Below are 20,453 nucleotides of genomic sequence, written 5' to 3'. Positions count from 1 at the left end.
TGCAAGACTCTAGAGATGGCAGTGACTTTTGTTGATATATCTTCATAACTGTTAGATGAGTTGTTGGATGTGACATTCATAGTCCCCAGAGGACGAATCCCTATGACTTTGATGATGTTCTGAATTATCCTCTAGCATCTTTGACATTTTTTGCTTTTAAATTAAAGATCTTGACAACTGTTGGATGGATTGTTATGAAACCATGCTACACATTGACTTCTCATCTAAGCCAAAGTTCTCTCTTGTTCTGTGAAATATTTAACTCTCCACAGCATTAAGAGATACAGATGTTTTGTACAGCTATTCATGGTTCCCAGATGATAAATCTTAATACTTTTGGTGACTCCCTAACATTTTCTCTACACCCCCATGAGGTTCTGGTTTTGAGTGAAATGCCTGCACAACTACTGGATAGACTGACATCAATTTTAGTGTAGATTTAATGGCCCCAACCCCCATGCCCCCAGGATGAAACTTAACAACTTGATGACCCCTTTAACTTTTTCCCATGCATCATCATCGGGTAAAAATGTAATAATGTTGAACACATTATTACAATCACTATTAAAATAGTGACTTTCACGTCATCATCTGCTGTACTTTGTGTTTTGTACTGATGCATAGTTTGTTTTGTTCGTGCCAACAGAATGAACGGATACATGCTAGACATCAACATGTGTTAGTATTGTCATCTTCAATGCTGTGCCAGGGCCAATAACATGGCTTTAGACTCTGTCCTGTCCTGGTATGCTTGAAACAAAGTTGTGTTCTTTTTGTTTTTTCCTGTGAGAATCCAGACAACTGGCAAAATATCTGCTGATAAACAACTTAGGACTTAAAAATACCACTATAAATTGACCCTTTTAATCCAAAATATTTTTTATGATTGTGATGTGTGCTTCATGGAGTGTATGCGTAAGTTTTTTAATAGACAGCTCCTGTATGTAATGCTTATTAGGTGCAAGTCATGCCTGTCAGTTTTGGTCTCGCTGCTGGTCTGGTTAAATGCTGTCTTTGCCAGCTTTTGCTGTGTGAAGTTGTTACTAGTTGTCTGCTGAGTAGGTTCAGGCCTGTCAGTCCTTCGAAATCCTGCCAAATTTACTGCATGAAAAAGATTAGCAGTGTTGAATTTATTTTGCTGCAGTTTAATAGAACTTGTACTGTGCAATCTGTTTAATTATTTTATGGCTGGAATTATGTTTTAATATCCAGTTCTCTGTTAATCTTGTCCTTCTTTTTTGGCTTTTTGTTTCTCATTGCATCCCGAGACATGATCACACTATAATCGTTTGTGCTGACATGGTAGTGCAGAGTTTGCACTGTGTAACCATATTCAATGTTAGTCTTCAGGTCTTTCCAAGTCTCTGTTAGCTTGGCCTCAGTACCTACCATCTTCCAGCATAGTGCAGAGCAGTGGCCTAGTTCATGGCCCCTTTGACTGTAATTTTAGCTGTGTGTGGGTTTTGTGTGCAAACATTGTGTGTATGTCTATGCACACACTTATCTTTTTTGTCTCATTCTGTCCTTTCACACTGTGTCCCTGTGTCCTCACCCGTCAGGGATGATGCGTTTGTCATGACGTTGTGCAGCATGATATCTCAGTAGCTTTACAGTTACTAATGTGTGTTTAACTTTGCTGCGCTTATGTGGATGGATGGTGTGATCCTCCAGGGAGTCAGCAACACAACAGCCATTTTGCAGTGCTGGTTTGATTGACACGTGATGCTCAGTCATTCTCAGTGATGTCTGATTTACACCTTGACTGTGAAAAGGTGAAAAGTAGTTTTACTTGAGAATTAGATCAGGAAGTTGGTGGTAAATTTGCTTCAGCAGGAACAATAAGGCTGTTAATCAATTGAAAAAAGAATGATCAGCAACTGTTTTCAAAATTAACATTTTGTCTTATTAATCTGGCAAAAATAGTGAAGAAATTCAGCTATTTGTCATGATTTACTTGCTACAATGAAGGACTTTATGCTACTTTTTGCTTTCATTTTTTTTTCTACTACGTTTTGACATGTAATACAATAATGATAAATTGTTTATTGTAAAAGATATCATTGACAACTAACCCTAATGTCCAACGTTGCAGTATTTTTTTTAAACACATACCGTATTTACCCCATTACTATCATTACAACTTGCCTCAGTGGATACAGAAGATCGCAGTCCGGCTTGCTATGCCATGCTGTATTAGAGCAGCAAATAACAGTTACTTTCATTATTGATTCCTATGTCTAATATTTTCCTGAAAAATCAATTGATATTTAGTCATAAAACAGTGAATGACCCTCACAATATAATGGAGCACAAGGTGACATCATAAAACGACCTGGTGTGTCCAGCCAGCAGTTCAAAACCCCAAAATAATAACTTTAATGTCATGTAAGACCAAAGTCTACTAATGTTTACATTTGGGAACCTGAGACCATCAAGTGTTTTTGGCATTTATCTTGCAAAATGACTCAATTTGCTAATTTTCTGAATTGTTACTGAGTAGTTTTCTAACAATACAACTATTAGACTAATCATGTGTAATCAACTGTACACTGTGTGCGCACAATGCTAAGATTCAGCTGTACACAAATGGATTTGCATTACATTGAACTTGTAACCCAAAACATGTTTCCATATGTAAAATTCTTTAGAATCTAGGCTGAGAGCAAACACATTATTTCACTGGGAATTGTTGTTTGTGAAAGGGCAGTGTGTTTATATTCATTGGCTCCAATTGGTAAATAAGCTCTTTAGTCAATTTAACATTATGTAATTGTGCTCAGTGACAGGAGGACACAATTAGTATGTTAGTGGACAGTACAAACTGGATTAGCCTCATCTTAGAAGACTTTGCAAATGCACTAAATATTTCACACATGGGCATTAATCTGTAAGAGAGAAATTGGTTGGGGAAATGAACAGAGCAGTGAAGGAGCGATAGGGATGATACTGGAAGAGAAAAGATAAGGAAGTGATAAAAAAAGGGGGAAAGATGGAGAGGAAAAAAATGGGAGTGGGTGTAACCATGGAAACATGAGGAAAGAGTGATGGGAGAGAGGAGGAGAAAGGAGTGATGTAGTTTGAAACTTAGATACAAAGCACTGGAACAAATTTGTAGTCCCACAGCAGTATTTGACAGAACATCAGAGCTGACGTTTATTGAAACTTTAGTGTCATTTGTCAATTCCACTCAAACTGATTGTTTTTGATAGCGCCATGCCTTGGTATTTTATTGTATTATTGTAAATGAACAGATAAATAAATGCATAAATACGTCATAGCGTATACTTTCCTAAAGTGCTGCCAATGTACTGCCATAACTCTGCCATTGTCACCTGCTATTAAGTTGTGGTGGCATATTTATAGATGCTAGTTTAATGTTTTCAGATCAAAACTTAAATGCAAGGCATCAGCATTTATTGTTTCTCTTTATTGATCCTCATAACAAAACAGACATGTCTGACTAATGAGCAAGCACTTCAGGCTGACGCTTCTGCCTTCATATTTTTTTTTAATCTAGGGGAACTTGAAGAAAAGAGTGAGAGGTTGATGGGTCACTGAAGTACATGATATTTTGAAATGAATGCAAATTTGATATTGGCTGTGTGTGTCCAAAGAGAGTTTTTTTTGTAGTGCTGATTAATGTGCGCATCTAAGTTCCACAACATACTAAGCTCTCCAGAACACTTCAATAGAGATATTAACGTACCCAGCCCAGTAAAGTTATCCTCCACTCAAAAATGAGTTTTTTTTCTTATTTTTATACCCCATATATATCTGACCTTCATTACACTGACTGGTGTATGTACATAGATGGTCACCAACAGTCTGTTTTCACATTCCTCTGCTGAAGGTGGCAGATGTCTGAGGTTCAGACACCAACTCTGTGACGCCAACAGTTTGTACAGTCAGTGCGGAGTGGAGTGCAAAACCTGAAACCAAGTTTTATCTGCTAACAGCAAATGTGCTTTGGATGTAAACTGGACACTGAAGCTTCTTTCCTCCATTTATTTATTTATTTATTATTTAACATTACGTTATTAACATTACATTATTATTTAACATTACGTGGAGTAATGGAGTAATGGAGTGTACGTGGAGTAGCCTGGTAGTAGGCTGAGTGCAAATGGTTAGCCTACTGTAAATAAGACAACCCTGTTCTCAGTTACAGTGTAGAAACTGTTAGCAGTAAGATTACTAACCTTATTAAACCACTGTGGATATATTAGCCAGCAGTTTCCAATTTCCATTGTTCATTTGCATATAATTTAATATTCATACTCAGTGAAGGCCAAAGCCCAGGCAGGTTTACAGGCCCTTTGCAGATGTTTATTGAACCTGTTTATAAAGTAGACACTTTATAGTGCAGTATTTTTGTGCCTTAAAAGGAGAGAACCTTTTATTGTGGATGATCATCACTGTCTAAGATACTAGTGAAGCTACTGATGGCCTTTACTAACACCATGTTTATGATGGCCTAGTCTGTTGAAACTTAGGGAAAACTTTTGTACATCTTAATATTTGCCGCTTTTGTTTTGAAAATGACAAAATCTGAGAAGTGGGCTGTGATTTCAATTACAAAGCCTCTGGAACCTGAATGAAGCCACCTACAGTCAATATGGTTGGATTTATATAGTTAGATAGTGTGACAAATTGATAAATAAAAGAAACAAAAACGACTTCAAGAGCTTTGCTAGGGTCCCTCACCACCCAAGACACAAGATCTGTATTGGTTTCTTTTCTGAAACTCCTACTGGAGGGATGAATGTCATTGCTCCAAAATATATTCCCTCAAAAAGTTGTTGGTGGAGAGTGCTTCTTAACATGAGTGGCCTTAGCATAAAATCGCATCATTCAGTGACCCCTCTGTGAGTAAAAGCATTTGCATGTGGTTGTGGTAAAGGTTTTTTTTTTTTTTCTTTAATTTTGCTCCGTGTATGAACTTCATCTTTATTATCAGGGCTCTGTTATTAGTTCTCATTTGAAACCACTGTTGTAGACATATATAGTGTGTGTGTCAAAGTGTATGAGTATCTCATAAAGTAGTAGTAATATTTACTCTTGTGAGAAATAGTGCACGAATACACTTTAGCCCCAACCACTATCTAGCAATATTGTGACTGATAGACACTGCCACACCTCCTTAAATAGAGTTGGCTTTTTTGCAGGTGTATGCAAGAACTGGACAAAGTGAAAAAGTGTTTATATTATGTGAATATTGGTGAAATTACTGTTGTTAGCAGGTCACAACATCAGCTTCACTGAGATACAGATGTTGAGCTCAGCATGGTTAACCATCTGTTTAAACAACCTGATAGGTAACTGGTTATTCTTCAAACAGCTGTGGATGTCAGCCATATTATTGCTCTTGTTCAAGTGCAACTCTGCAATGCAAGATTTGGTGTTTGGTGAGTTGTTGGCATTGAGGCTAGCCAGTGGGTCACTGGAACAAATGACAAAAGTAAAATCCTCTTCATTACATTAGAGCCACACTTTTGGGGTTTCAATGTTGAGTCAATATCATAATGGTTATATTGGGACATATAAATAAAATACAGCTTCACAGAAAGTGTCTATTCCTCCTATGTGCTTTAGTGTCCAAACAAATGATCCAGACCCTCAAAAATTATTTAGGCCCTTAGAGGTTATCCTCTGTGTTCTCCTGCACGTCCTGTGTCCTAATGATAGGCACAAATGTGTCAGGTAATTCAACTTTTATGTTTTCTGTATAAATATCACCAACATTTCAAATGTGGGCACATATTGCACATAGTTATCCAGCGTTACCAGTTGAGATCTCTTTGCCTCATGTAGTTGTCAGTTTTTGATAAATGTAGATAAAGAACTGGTGCACAGACTCCAAGATGGGTCTGAGTAATCCATTGATAGTGGTTTGTAAATCCACACTGCAATCAGGAACTTCTGTTACTCTTTATCATACTGGTTTGCCCGTAATGTAAACTACTACAGGCTTAAAAACATGTAGACCACAGTGTAACTCGCTGAATCTAACGAAGTGGGTTATGGAGGACACTGTTTCACATTATGAAACTGCTGCCAAAAACTGACGCCAATCTATCTGTGATGAGGTAAATCAGATACATCAGCTGTACTGTCCCGTCCAGGACCTTCGTAGCTGAGAAGAATACAAGGCCAGGGCCTTTTATCAGGCTGTGGACACATCACACTCCACCTGAATGAAGCTGTTTTCGCCCTACAATAATTATCATGGGTGATTAAACTGATGCTGGTACAGTAATAATGTGACAGGTTGGTGAGTGTTAGAGAGAGAACTTGTAAAAAAGCAACAGTACCATTCTTGCTTTTCTTCTCTTCCTTTTGCTGCAGCCATGTTTGTGAAACCACAAAATAGAGTGAGAGGTTTTGTGCTCTCTTTCTCCCTCACTTGCTCCCTATTTTTTTTTTCTCTACCTCTTTCTGTTTTTCTCTCTCCAGCTCTTTTCCCCTCCCCCCCTCTGTGTTCTTCTCTCCTCCTCTCTCTCTCTTTCATTCTCCCTCCCTCCTTGTGTCTCCCTTTTTTCCTCTCTTGCTCTCGGTTTCCATCACGCTTTACCCCTCCCTCTACTCTCTCTCTTCCTCTCTCACGTTGCACAGTGCCCCTCCCTCTCTTTTCGCTCTCACGTTGCTCCCTGCCACATCTCTCTCTTTCTCTCTTCTCTCTCTCTCTCTCACTCTTTCTCTTGGTCTCCCTTTACATTCTCCCCATCCCCCACTGCTGCCTCCTATTTTCTCTCTCTCCTTTATTTCACTCACTCACTCACTCACTCACTCACTCACTCACTCACTCCCCCTCCCATCCCTGTTCTCTTTATCTCCTCCCCTCCCTCCCCCTTCAATCCCTCTTTCATTCCATGCAATCATCTGTTCTCTCTCTCTGCTTCCTCTATTACGCCCCCATTTTGTCCTCTGCTGTTTCCCTCTTTTCTTTCTCCTTCCTCCATGTTCTCTCTATCCTGTTGTTTACCACTCTCCCCATGACATTTATAATACTAACTTCAAAAAACAATTTTCTGTCACAAGCACGTTGGAGGTAGAAGCAGTTTTATTTCTACATTTACATCTTTATCTCAAACAAAAAGCTTCTCTCCACATCATTGTGTATTTGTTTCTTATTTAACCCATCCATCTATGGTGCCATTTACTGGCCTCTGTTATTCACATCAACCCAAATATAACTGCCTGCCTCTTGTGACAATCTGCCTCCAAGCTTGCCATTTGTCCTTACTTAAGATAGTGGTTGGCCTATGTTTGCTTTCAACAAGTGGCGAACATGCCCGGTTGCAAAACAACAACAAATAAACTAGATTAAGCAGGTGACTGCCGCCCCTCTCAGGTTCACAGACAGGACGGCCTTATAATCTGCAAAGCTGGAAACTGAACACATTAATAGTTGACTGAGGTGTTGCTGCAAGTAAAATACAACTTGAACTAGGTATGGGTTGAAACATTTTCCAGTACTACAGAGTTATAAAAAGTTTTTTTTTTTTTGCGCACCCTGGTTCCAGGTGTAATACTCCCACTCTTTTCCCCCACAAAAATGTAGTTAATTGTCAGTATAAAAGAAGTGTGTTAACTGGTTCTTTGATAAAAATGTTAGAGGTACAACATAGAAACGTAACACGAGATGTTAACTGTGACTCCCAAAGTGTTACAGTACAGTACAAGATACATCCAGTCATTGGCCTTACATTTCTGTCATATGCACTGATAACGGCAAGCAGGAGCTAAAGGTCATCAAAACGGGTTTTACAGTTTACAACTTATATCTGGTTACTTTTGTAAAAATGTATTTATCTTTTTAAACAAATATGAAGCTATGCTTTGTTGTACAGTTGTACAATGGCAAAGTGTTTTAAATTCACTTCCACTCTGATTCACACCTCTGCTGGCTTTTTACTACATCGAAACAGTGACTCGTGGGTATTGTAGTAGTTTTATCTATCTACCTTGACAAAATAGGAGTTTAGAATAACATAACATACTCATAGGGTTGTTGCCTTATCTGGTCAGATATAGTTGTAAAAAGTAAAATTGAGGATATTGTTTAAAGAATGGAAATATATGTATAATATGTAAAGGAATTTCAATATAGATACCAAATCACAAATTACATGCCATAATGATTTGCTGTGCTGTTTTTCTGTTTTACCTACCAACAAAAGTGCTCAAAATAGGTCCAGTTTGGTTCACTTCTCAGTTCACTTCTCGCTTCCGTTTGATTTTATTGCTAGTCAACTGTGCCCTAAATAGAAATAATGGTTGTTCTTTGGCATTCAAAGTTTGAAAATATGTCTGAAATATGTTTTTTTTTTTTTTTTTGTATCAGATACTGTTTCTTAGAAATGAATTTGAAGTCTTTTAGAGGCTTGTTGTACTGTTTAGCTGCACTGAGGTTTATCTGGCTGAACTACAGTGTAAACATTGTATCCATGTCAACTGTTTACTGTATGTATAATTTTCTAACTGTCTAGTTTGTCTTCTTTCTATTTTAAGTAAAAATTGTGCTCAAATTTAAAGCTTGGGTTGGTTGAATTAAAATTCAAATGCTCTCTTTGTGAGAATTTTTAATTTTTTTTTTTTGCTGCTTGCCTCCCCCTTTAGTCTCGTACTGTAATTATCATTTTGAAATCGCCAAATAAGTGATTTGTATTAACGACAAACACTGACCAAACTCTCTGGCATGAGATTAATTTATTTCTTTGCCTGGTAAGATGACTTCGGGCATATGGAAAAAATGCAAAACTTGCTTGGGTCACTCTGTCTTTTTCTCCTTCGACAATGTCTTTTTTTTGGTCACTTTGGCCCACAGATTGCGTGACATGGTGCCAGAAAGCATTACCCTGTTCTCAGCACTATTATAAATCTAATGACATAATGATTTTAAAGTCATTACTTTAAGGGAAAATTGTTGCAAATTGTTCCTTTTAAAAATGAAAGAGATCTAGGTCACACCTCCTGGGATGTTGTGTATTTGCATTAGAAAATCATCTATTTAGTTTCCTGTTAAATGAAATATTTATGTGTGTATGGGCAAATATCACGATCCAAGTAAAAAGGAACTTTTTATAGGCATGAAGTAAACGTTAAAGTCACTGCAGCAGTTTAGTGTAAGAGAAATGGAACTACACAAGAGAAACTAATTGAACCCAGCCACTAGTGATTTAATTGATACACAGAGCATTCAGTGGAAGCATGTTGTGTTGTTTTATATTTGACTGGGTTGTGATTGACAAGAGACACGTCGTAACATAACCACAGAGTACATTTACTATTTGTGTAAAGTTTATACCTAAATCTCTAAAATGTGCACAGTGTAATTAATCGCTTATTAAAATTGCTGCATGTTCTGTTGATCGACTGATTAGATAAAGTTTTAGATGAGCAAATCTAATTTATCGTCCTTTGGTGAATCAAGCCTGTAATTTTTACATTTACATGAGACTTTCTCAGGATTAACTTTTTATCCCTTACAGCAATTGTGTAGATTCTTTCAGTAAGATCCATGGCTTCTCGAGTGATTAGTTTTTATTTGTGAACCATTAGATATTGTTGTCTTTAACTCCAATGAACCTACAGTGTGTTCTGTGACATGACTGGTCAGAGGGCAGTGTTACAGGAATTACTGCTGTACAACATGTTACAGAGAAACAAACACTTTCAACATACTATGCTTTGGCCTGTTTATTCATTAATAATGCAATAATTCAACTTCTACTATTACAATCCAGTCTATTGACTCCCATCGTATTAGGAAATAACAGCAAAAATAAAGAGTCGTTGGTTAGTGTGATTTTAGAGCTAAAGCAATTAGTCGAATAATTGAATGGTTGATTGCTGGAAAATAAATTAACAGCTATTGTGATAATCAATAATTATTGTAATTTTTAAGAAAAAATATGTTTACTGGTCTCAGCTACTAAAATGTAAATATTTGCTAGTTTCATTAGTCTTCTATGAAATGAATGAAGGTTTTGGATTGTTAAGAAAATATTTTACTATTTTAAGACATTTTATAGACATTTTATGACTCAAGAAAGTGGTATGAATGTTAATCCTAGTTTATTTGCACCGATGCATTGAGTTTATGTTTTGCATGTAGTTTTTTTTTCTTTTTTTTTATTTCTGGGAGTCATTTACTCATTTCCCATTTGCATCCATAGTTCGCAGCTCGGCAATTTGCAGCTTTTGTGTCATCTCAGTTTCATCGTTGGCAGGATATGCATGACCTTTGTGGACTCCACAGCTATCACGTCTCTCCATGCATCCCTAATTTCAGTGGCGGTACGCTGGCCGCGAAATGACGTGAAGAGAGATACAAGTTCTTCACACTTGAACCTCAGCGTTTCCTGAGGTGTCAATCAGCAGCCCAATTTGTGTGTTTGTGTTTGTGTGTGTGTGTTTGATGGATCATTGAGTAGTGAAATAGCTTAATTTTCTCTCCTAACTCTTCTTTTGTCTTTTTCTTTATCTATTTTGCGTTTCTTCCTATTCTTTTACCGCATTCTGCTCCACTCTCCCCATCCCCCTCTGACTCTCTCTTCCACCCCCTCCCCTCTTTTCCTTCGTATTCTTTCTTTCCACTCCCTCCTCCTCCTCCTCTCTCCATCTTCTCTCGCTCTTTCATTCGCTCATCTCCTTGTCAGTCACCTTCCATCCTTTTCTTTCTCTCCCTCTTTCTTTCTCTCCCCCTTCCTTCCCCACTCCTATCACATACTTGCATCTGTGTCTGTGCATCTCCCTACACTTTTCACTACTCATAAACCTTACTTGATAAATGAGAGTGAAAGATACAAAGGCCTCTGAAAGAGAGAGATAGAGGTACATAGATGAAATACAGAAAAGTACTCATCAGTAGATGGAGCTGCAGGAATAAACAGATGAAGGAAGAGAGGCAGACAGAGATAGGCAGAAACAAAGACAAAAGAATGACAGAGACGGAGGAAATGCGGGTGAGTGAAGCAGCCTGGTGGATCCGTAATTTCAGACCGATACGATGTTGATTTTCTTTTTGTTGCTTTTGTGCATTTGTGCCTTGTGACTTTGTGACTTAGCCCATTTATCACCAGGCTATCAAGGAGCTTTGTGAGGTACGAGCTGTGCGTTTGTTTTCAAACCTACCAGCCATGTGCTTGTTTACTGGAAGAATATTTGTTTGTTTGTTTGTCTCTGCTCTGTTTGAGCTGCCGTGACCAAAGTCACTACGGAAACTGTGTTGAAGAAGAAGAAGAGGGGTTGTGGGGGAAGAAGGGTGGGTGGGGGCGGGCAATGTGAGCCCCGCCTTCCCTCATCCCTCACGTATATGTAGGAGGCGAACATAGACTATTCTCACTCAACACTCACACTGAAGAATGAGATCCTTAAAGCACCTGAAGCCTCACAGCAGGAGGAGTGTGGTGAGTGTATTGGCTCTCTCTCATAGCATGTTGAGAGGTAGTTTACTGATGTGGTGTGAGCAACATGGGTTGATCACATTGAAGATGACAGACAGGTAAAAAAGCTGCTACCAGAGATGCTTTGATAATATTTTTTCTTTTTTGGGGGAGGTGTCTTTGTTTTTAAAGTTACCTTTGGTGGATTTCTTATTTCTCCTGAATTAAGAATTTTCTTTGGCAGCAACTCATTATCTCCTTTTGAGCTTTTTTTCAACTCTTCTCTCCTTGTTTTTCCCTCTCGCTGTTCTGATTCACTTCTCAATTTTTATCTTTCATCCTGTCTGGCTTTCATTTTGTCATTTTCTTTCTCCTTCTGTCTCCTGGTTGCTCACTGCCTCTCCCTCCCTCCCCCTGTCTCTACATATCTTTCTTTCTCTTTCTTCCTCTTGCTCTCTTTTGCCTGCTGCCTCACACTCACCCTCTCACTCTTTCACTTAGCCCTCCCCTCCTTTGCTCCCTCTCCAGTGTCATTTTGTCTCTCTGTCTCCCTCAGCCTTCCTCTTTCTCTCCTGTCTCCCCTCCCCTCCCTCCTTATCTCTCCTTCACTCTTCCTTTACCTTTCATTTTTTCTTTTTTCCTCTCTCCCCCTCCCCTCCACTAGACTCTGCTCTAAGCTCTCTCTCATGATTCCCTCCCTCCCTCCTTCTCTTGTCTGTCTCAGCCCCCCCCCCTTCTTTTTCTGCTCTCTTCTGTTTTTGTCGCTCCTGCTTTTCAACCCTTTTTTTTTCTTAATCTTGCTCCATTTTGTCTTTCTCTTTTTTACCCCCTCTTGCACTTGTGTGTGCGTTTGTGTATAGATCAGCAGGCCATCTAATCCCCTAAAACACACACACACACACACACACAAGCCATACATGGTTAGCATGCTGGCTTCGGATGGTGTCTTTCATAGTTCCTGTGTCTGTCACTGGAGCTAAAGGTTTGCTTTTGGACTGATTCAGGTTTACTTCTTATACAAGAACTAGCAATTTGGTAACAGGTTTAGCTTGGTAGGAGAAAACATTCTCCTGTTTACCTGTATCTCTCCATGTGATGTAATAAATCCAAATCTATACATATAAATATGTTACTTCAGCGTTATTTCTTCTCTCTCTCAACACTGATTGGGTCATAAGCATCGTTTTGTCCTTGATTGTAGTTCAACTGGTTCCATGTTATTATGAAGATATTTCTGCCTTCAAAACAATAATTGTTGTAAACCACTTGTTTGCAGAATAAGTTTTTTTTGTAATGACAAATGTGGACTGTTTTTACTGAAGTTACGAGGCATAAGCGTTTGTTTTCCTAGTCACTTTTGTGCATGAGCAGCCCTTAGAAATTGTCTGAAACAACAAAACTTTAGATGATGACAGAGGGAAAAAAAGTCACATTTTTCACCATGATACAATGCAGTCAAACAAGTCATAACAAATTTGGTTAGCTGACTAGATCTTTAAGTGCTTCCTTGTCTTGCTGATCACTTGATTGTCTGTGCATGTGTGTCTCTCTTTGTGTTCCAGGAGGAGGCGAGCCGGCGCCTGGGTAGATGTGAGCCCAAGGTAATGGCCAGGCTTTCGGACATAGGCACACAGACAGATCCAGTAGTTGTGCTGTCCTTGGCCCAGGCCGCCGTGCTAGGTCTCATCTCCCAGAATGAAGTGTTTGGAGCTACCATTGCACCTAACGGCTTCTACACTGGTGAACCCAAAGAGTCTCCTGCTCCCCCAGTAGACGGTGTCGACTACGAGTACGCAGACCAGCTTATCGGAGCCAACGGTGATTACCTGGGAGACAACTTGGGAGAAGACGGTCAGATGCAACCCAGCTGTAGTCAGAGGAGGTGGCAGCACGGGCCACCGCAACATCCGGACGGGAAAATGGTCGTCCCCGATCGTCACAGTCTTCAAGGCAGTGATGTGTCCTCTTCCCACGTTAAAGGGGAAGTGGTGAACTCTGCAATGTCCTCCTGTGTCCACATGCTTAATAATATGGCTCCCAGAGGTGGTTTAGTACAAGTAGATCCTGCTACCCTCAGAGGGCCCAACAAGAACTGTGCAGAGTGTGAGCGGGAAGCAACCAGCCAGCAGCAAGCTAACACACATGTGCACCCTCCTCCCAGCCAGATCCACAGAGGAGGGGAGCAGGGCCACAGAGGACTGCAGGCCCAGCGACCTATGGGGGGCCATGGTCGAGGCGGCCGAGAGGATGAAGAAGAGGTTGAACACCAGGGGAACATGATGAAACCCACACAGCAGGAGGAAGCCATCAGCAGCTACTTCCAGACCAGTGAAGTGGGCAGTTATGATTCAGGGGAAATGGGCATGGGGGGCGAGTATGAAGATGGTAGCCAGAGCATGATGTGGACAGACGGGAGTGGTGGAGGCCAGCACCAGCAGCCTCCTCACCCCCAACCCCCTCGCCGGCATGGTGGCCGCAGAGTAGACCGGCTAGATATCAACATCCAGATCGATGAATCGTACTGCGTAGATGTGGGAGATGGTTTGAAGCGCTGGAAGTGCCGCATGTGTGAAAAATCGTACACTTCGAAATACAACCTGGTCACACACATCCTAGGCCACAATGGCATCAAACCACATGCCTGTCCACATTGCGGGAAGCTCTTCAAGCAGCCCAGTCATCTCCAGACTCACCTGCTGACCCATCAAGGTACGCGGCCCCATAAGTGCACAGTGTGCAAAAAAGGCTTTACCCAAACCAGCCACCTGAAGCGACACATGCTGCAACACACGGACGTCAAGCCCTACAGCTGCCGCTTCTGCCGCCGTGGCTTTGCCTATCCTAGCGAGCTACGAGCGCATGAAGTAAAGCACGAACGCGGTCGCTGCCATGTGTGCTCGCAGTGCGGTATGGAGTTCCCCACCTACGCCCACCTCAAACGCCACCAGACCAGCCATCAAGGGCCCCATACCTTCCAGTGCACCGAGTGCAACAAGTCATTTGCCTACCGTAGCCAGCTCCAGAACCACCTCCTGAAGCACCAGAGCCCGAGGCCTTACACCTGCTCCCAGTGCGGTCTGGAGTTTGTGCAGCTCCACCACCTGCGTCAGCACTCACTCACTCATAAGGTACTGTCTCAGACATCTTGACTGCTCTAGTTACAGACACACTCTAAATATTATGTGTAGGGATCACTAGACTCTTTAAGGGAGTATCTGTTGATATGTATAAGAAAATGTTAATGGAGATAAAAAGCAGACACCTAAAATTGAGGCACTATTGGATCACCAAAGAGAGGCTGCCACACCTCTGTTGTCTCTTTTATCCTTTACTCACTGACATCTAGGAGAAGTAGACAGGTAAGAGCACTTAGTCCGGCAGACAAATATCCTGCATACTTCTGTCTTTATCCCAGATTTTTGTTTTTGTTACTTAAACGTTGTGATTTGTGAAGTAAGAAAGCAAACATGTATAAGCAGAAAATGTTAGATAGACTAAATGATAAAGTCAAATGAAAGAAGCTACTGGATCATCAGTGTAATAAGGACAGACTTGACTACATGTTATTTTCCTGGTGCGAACAGGTCTGGATCAGTAATTCTGCCAATTTTTTCATGCTGTCTCCCTGAGTACAGTTAATCATAATTTCACTGTTCAACTGAGCAAGCTCCAAGATGCATCTCCTGTAACTAAATTGAATTTTCTAGCTTGGCTTGAACAAGGTTTGTTGATGTTAACACACCAGCAACGATCTGTTACAAGATCCAAGAAAAGTCTTCGTTTTCCTGCTAACTGCAATAAACTCTTCTAAACCCATATAATTATGTATTAATTAATAAGAATCAGAATAGATCTGTTCAGTGCTAGATTCCATTATAAGGATTTGATCCTGTATGTCCACAATATGAGGCACCTTCATGTTCTAATTATGTCTGTGATTGCCCTGTGCTCCTGCCTGTTCTACATACAGTACATGCAATAAATTGTTCACAGGTAAGGAGAGAACGCACTTCATTTAACATAACCATAGGGCTATCTATCTTTTCCTCAGATTTTACGCACTGTTCAGTGAGGTAATTCTTGAAATTGACCAGACTTTTACTAGATAGATGTTGATAGAGCAGATGATTTTTATCTAGTTTCTAATTAAAATCACACACCATAACAAAATACAAAATTCCCAGGGGTTTATCCGAATTTGATTATTTTCAGGGGAACAAAAATCCGGACACACTGATCATCGAAATGAGGTGCACATGCCATATATGGAGAGAATGTTCTCTTTTGTGGCCTGTGGTCGAGCCTGCCGTCTGTTCACTGCTCCCCCTGGTGGACAACAGTACCACAGTCCATTTGTTGTCCGTTTGTTGTGCAGACAGTGGGTGGACTGACAGTCTGCCAGATTTGTCTGCTTATACAAACACTGTATCTCAACCCACTAGTGACCTGTAATACATATTTGTTCTTCTTAATAACCCTGAATTGACTTATCCAGCCACACTTTTGTTTGTCTGCTGACACTGACTGCAGAGTGGAGTGTATGGTGCAGCAGCACATTCATTAAAACAAGTCTCAAGGCTGTAGATGTTGTGAATTGTCTGCTCCTGTGACCTGCTTCTCCACGATTATGCATTTCCTGTGGCATGTGGTTACGAAAACCATGTGAGCAAAATAAGGATGGGTAAAAACGACCTTTGCTGTTGTAGTGTAGTGATCTCCTACGCATAAAATGGCTGCCATGGGTTTTGATATGGCCAAAGAAATGAGCACAGGAAGGATGGGAATATCATTAAGTTAAAACGATTTAAACAACCGTCACTGACATCCAGGGAAAATGTTTCTTTGACATCATAGCATGTTGTTTTTACATTGCATTTACATGGCATGATAACAGCTGAAAAGCTGCATTAGATTAACATGACATTCTTGCAATGTGCGAGTCATATTGAATCTAAAATTATATTTATCATGTCTGTGTGTTTAGATTTGAGCTATGACTCAGAGAAGTGAGATTTTTGACACTATTTGCCACTGTCGCTGCTGCAACTCCTGATAATGTTGAGAACATCAGCACATACCTGTTGCGTTCATCTCACACAGTATTTTGCCTGTCTCTCCCTCCACACCCTCACTTCAAATCTCCTGCAACTCCCCGTCACAGCTTGAAACCTGTGAATAAATAAATTTATTTCTGTCACACTTTTAGTAAACCGTGTGACAAGGAAAAGTACAAGTTGCTATATTTGAATGATTAACCCTTTGCTTCTGTTTGGAATCTTCAGGGGATGAAAGGACACAAGTGTGACGTCTGTTCCCGGGAGTTCACCCTGTCTGCCAACCTGAAGAGGCATATGCTCATCCACAACAGCGTCAGACCCTTCCAGTGTCATGTCTGCTTCAAGAGCTTCATCCAGAAACAGACCCTCAAGACCCACATGATTGTCCATCTGCCTGTCAAGCCATTCAAATGCAAGGCAAGTACTTGAATTTAAAAAAAAAAAAAAAAAAAAAAAGATCATGTCCTCCGTGTATGTAAGATTTTCTCATTAATTTTGGTGTGAAATGAGAGTGAGGACGCATTTTAAGTGCAGCTCAATTTAATATAACAGGATTATCTGAAGAGGACAAGTGAGAAAATGTGCTGATGGGAAGCAGCTCAGTGTGTGTGTTTTTTTTTTTTTTTTTTTTTTTTTTTTTTTTCTTCCTGTGATGAAAATCATTTTCTTATAGTTAAAGAAAATCCCAGAGGCTTAAAGAAACTTTCATCAGGCAGGATGTTTTCATTAACTACTACTGCTGTACCACCTAACTAGTTTGTAGTTTGATGCATTTTCCGTTTATGTCTGTGCTCATAAATGTGATTGTTGTGTACATTGTTGTTTTCAGGTATGTGGCAAGTCTTTCAACAGAATGTACAACTTGCTGGGCCACATGCACCTCCACGCTGGCAGTAAGCCCTTCAAGTGTCCTTACTGCACCAGTAAGTTCAACCTGAAGGGCAACCTCAGCAGGCACATGAAGGTCAAGCATGGAATGGACGTTTCACCAGAAGGACAAGGTGCCTGCACGCACACACACACACATATGTGTGTGTGTATATGTATATATATATATATATTTATATATTTGATTTATTAACTAGCAAAGGTAGCCCTGTCCAACCTTTTTTTTTTTTTTGCCCTTTGCACAATATTGCACATTTTCTCTCAACAACCCACAATTCACATTTGTGATCATAAACCACCGACCCAGGCCCAGTCCAACAAGTTTGAAGCCACCGTCAACACCATATTTGCATTCCCACAAATTTTAGTATATAACAATAATTGTAATGTTTAATTGTCATACAAATTTTTAAGCAGTGTTTTATAATACACCATTTTGTCATGTTTATATTCATAAAAAGTGTATTTGGCAGATAATGAGTGATGCAGGTATGTCTTGACAGGCTCTGAAAGCTTAGTTATCTCCTCGCTATATTTGATTGGTTCCTACATGAACACACAGCTGTCTTTTAAAATTAGAGTTTAGTATCATTTTTGGATATTTTAGACAGTTAACAGGACCTGCTTATGTTGCCAGGACACCATCAGTTACCTTTCATTAAATATCCCATGCAGTTCTGATGAAGCAGAGTTTCTGAGGGTTAAACTCCTTTTTCCCCACAACTTTAGCTGTGATTCTTGCGTTTTAAACTGTAAATATTTAAAACTGAAGAGAAATTTCCAGGGGCTGTAACTTTTAGCAAGTGTAACCATAGACTACCAGTCAAGTGTTTGGACACATTTTCTCATGGGAAAGTGTGTCCAAATGTCAAACATTTTGTAGCACAGTCACAATGGAATGAACAATAACTCATATCTATGGACAGCCCTAATAGGCAATGTTGTTGTGTTCAGTATGGTGAGCCTACATAGTGGAAAGAAGAAAGAGGCTTCTAGAAATGAATAATTTCTATAATTTCTGTATTTTTCAGAAGTTCTACCAGAAATGGAAAACCAGGGGGAATATGAAGGACAGAACTTCAGCTTTACACCACCAGACAATATGGACAATGGTGGTTCCCAAAACCTCACTAAACTCACTACAGCAAACATGGAGGACATGGAGGAGTATTACAATTTTGGGAAGGATACAGGCAGCTACACTACACCTTGAGGAGTGAAGGATCAGAGAACGTTTGTTTTTTTTTTATTTTGAAGGATTAGAAGATTACAGAGTTGTTGTCAAGTCTTTTGGGAGACTCTAGGGGGGAGGGGTTTTCTTCTAGGTTTGGCCTCCTTCCAGAAGAGCCAGAACTGACGGACTCTGATGGGAGACCAAGAAGGAGGCACACTTGAAAAGAAACATTTCAGCTCTGTGGCTTATAGGAGACACTGAAACTGTTGACGCTTGTCTGGAGCTTCATCTTTTTTGTGGGATTACAATGCTAACCAACTCAAAGACTCTCTGGCGGACAGTCAAATTCGTATGTTGTGTGTATGTATCAGTTATTTGAAAAGAAAAAAAAAGAAAAAGTTGCAGATGCAGAACCATCAGTTAACTTTGTGATAGAAATTTGTTTACCATTTTGCCATTTTTGTCATTCACCACCAGTGTATGACTTTATATTTTTGACTGAAAGTGCCAGCTAGATACATTTGCAACTAAGCTTCCACAATGTCATCTATTTACTCACTGTATATTGAACTTTTGATACATAATCACAACATATTCATGGGTTTGGATGCTCTTACTAAACATTTCCTAACTGTTGTTACCGTTCCTCCCCAGCTCTCAGTTTAAAGTTTAAACAGACTGATCTTTCACTGCATTTGTGCAGGACATTATAGAGATTTTTTTTTTTTTTTTTTTTTTCCCTACCAGGGCACTTACTACCAAAGTTGCTACTGTCTCATGTCGGAGAAAACAGTGTTGCCGGCATGTAAAGCCCTCTCACTGTACAAATTATTCAAATACATGCAGTGTGTTTACCCTCCGTTTTTGTTTCACATGATTTAGCTTTACATTAATAATCTATCCACGTAGTGAATATACTGCTCTAGTTTTTGAATTCCTGTGTGAACAGTACAAAGCACTTTTTCATTGAGACTGTCATTTTTCTGTGAAGCCTGTCTTCAACAAGAGTGAAATCATTTGCTTCAAGGTGAAGAGCTGGGGAAAGTAAGATTGTAGAATCTTTTAACCCCCCACAATGGCAATATTCTTAAAAAGGTGTGCTTTTTTCTGTGATATGGATATTTCACAGGTGTCAATTCAAATATGAAATGAAGAATGAGCAGTTTGTGCAGAGAATCAGCAGTTGGGGTTTTTTTTTGTTTTTGTTTGTAGTTTCAGCACTCTTAGGCCAGGGCTGTTTTCACTTTGCTTTCAGTTCAGTTATTTCAGAGAGATACTCCCCCCACCCCCAAAGGAAAAAAGAGAGAAAAATGAATAAAATATAAAATGAATAAAACTAAATAAGGACATTATTTGGAGGTCCTGGTTATATTTTGAAGTGATTGAATTGAAAGTGGATTGACATTAGTCCTGCTATTCGTAATCCTGTTTTGGGGAAGACAGTCAGCTCCCCCTGTCCTGCCATGCAGGTCAGCCTTGATATGCACACTAAACCAGAGGAATGGTCTACTAGTTCTTTTTTCAGATGAGGAACATCAAACTAAGACCTCATGGAAATTGACCATGAATTATTTAATAAAGGTCCTCTAGTTTAAATGATGGAGAGTGGTGTTTCAGTCTGTCATTGTGTGTGTGTGTGTGGGGGGGGGGGGGTCTGTTTTATTAGCAACTATGTTTTCCTCAGGCATATGGCCACAGTAAAGAAATGAGGGACAAAATAGAGCTCAGAACATTACTAATAAAAGTACTTTGTGCTAATTAATATAAAATAAGACAAACAGAATAAACATGCCTGCAAAACATCTGCATGTTACCATTGTCATTTTGCTTGTTTGCATGCTGACATTTACCCCAAAGCATTGCTGTGCTTCACAGAGCTGCAAGTATGGTGTTTGACAAAGAAACCTTTTTAGTGATAGGTTGGGAGAGACTGGGGCTAACATATAC

The 20,453-nt window shown here is 39.8% G+C and overlaps 1 protein-coding gene across 2 annotated transcripts; it reads left to right on the top strand.

The window, feature by feature from the left end:
• The first annotated feature begins 11,355 nt into the window (after nucleotides 1-11,355).
• On the top strand, nucleotides 11,356-20,109 carry znf710b (zinc finger protein 710b). Of its 2 annotated transcripts, none has more exons than XM_026293488.1 (5): nucleotides 11,356-11,411; nucleotides 12,950-14,515; nucleotides 16,670-16,861; nucleotides 17,274-17,445; nucleotides 18,364-20,109. In XM_026293488.1, exons 1-5 carry the CDS (start codon nucleotides 11,367-11,369, stop codon nucleotides 18,543-18,545), a joined length of 2,157 nt encoding a protein of 718 aa, XP_026149273.1. In that variant the 5' UTR covers nucleotides 11,356-11,366; the 3' UTR covers nucleotides 18,546-20,109. The 2 variants fall into 2 exon arrangements, with proteins under 2 accessions (XP_026149273.1, XP_026149275.1); XM_026293490.1 differs by having other exon boundaries at nucleotides 11,370-11,506.
• Nucleotides 20,110-20,453: the final 344 nt, after the last annotated feature.

This window comes from Mastacembelus armatus, chromosome 3 (genome assembly GCF_900324485.2).
Source record: "Mastacembelus armatus chromosome 3, fMasArm1.2, whole genome shotgun sequence".
Lineage (NCBI taxonomy): Eukaryota > Metazoa > Chordata > Actinopteri > Synbranchiformes > Mastacembelidae > Mastacembelus > Mastacembelus armatus.
Note: the sequence above shows the minus strand (reverse complement) of the source record. Positions and strands in the feature narration are given on the sequence as shown.

Excerpts from the sequence above, each read along its gene's own strand:
- znf710b (XM_026293488.1), top strand. The coding sequence starts at position 11,367 with ATGAGATCCTTAAAGCACCTGAAGCCTCACAGCAGGAGGAGTGTG. Across the intron at positions 11,412-12,949 it reads CTCACAGCAGGAGGAGTGTG|GAGGAGGCGAGCCGGCGCCT; the intron begins GTGAGTGTATTG and ends TTTGTGTTCCAG. Across the intron at positions 17,446-18,363 it reads CGTTTCACCAGAAGGACAAG|AAGTTCTACCAGAAATGGAA; the intron begins GTGCCTGCACGC and ends TGTATTTTTCAG.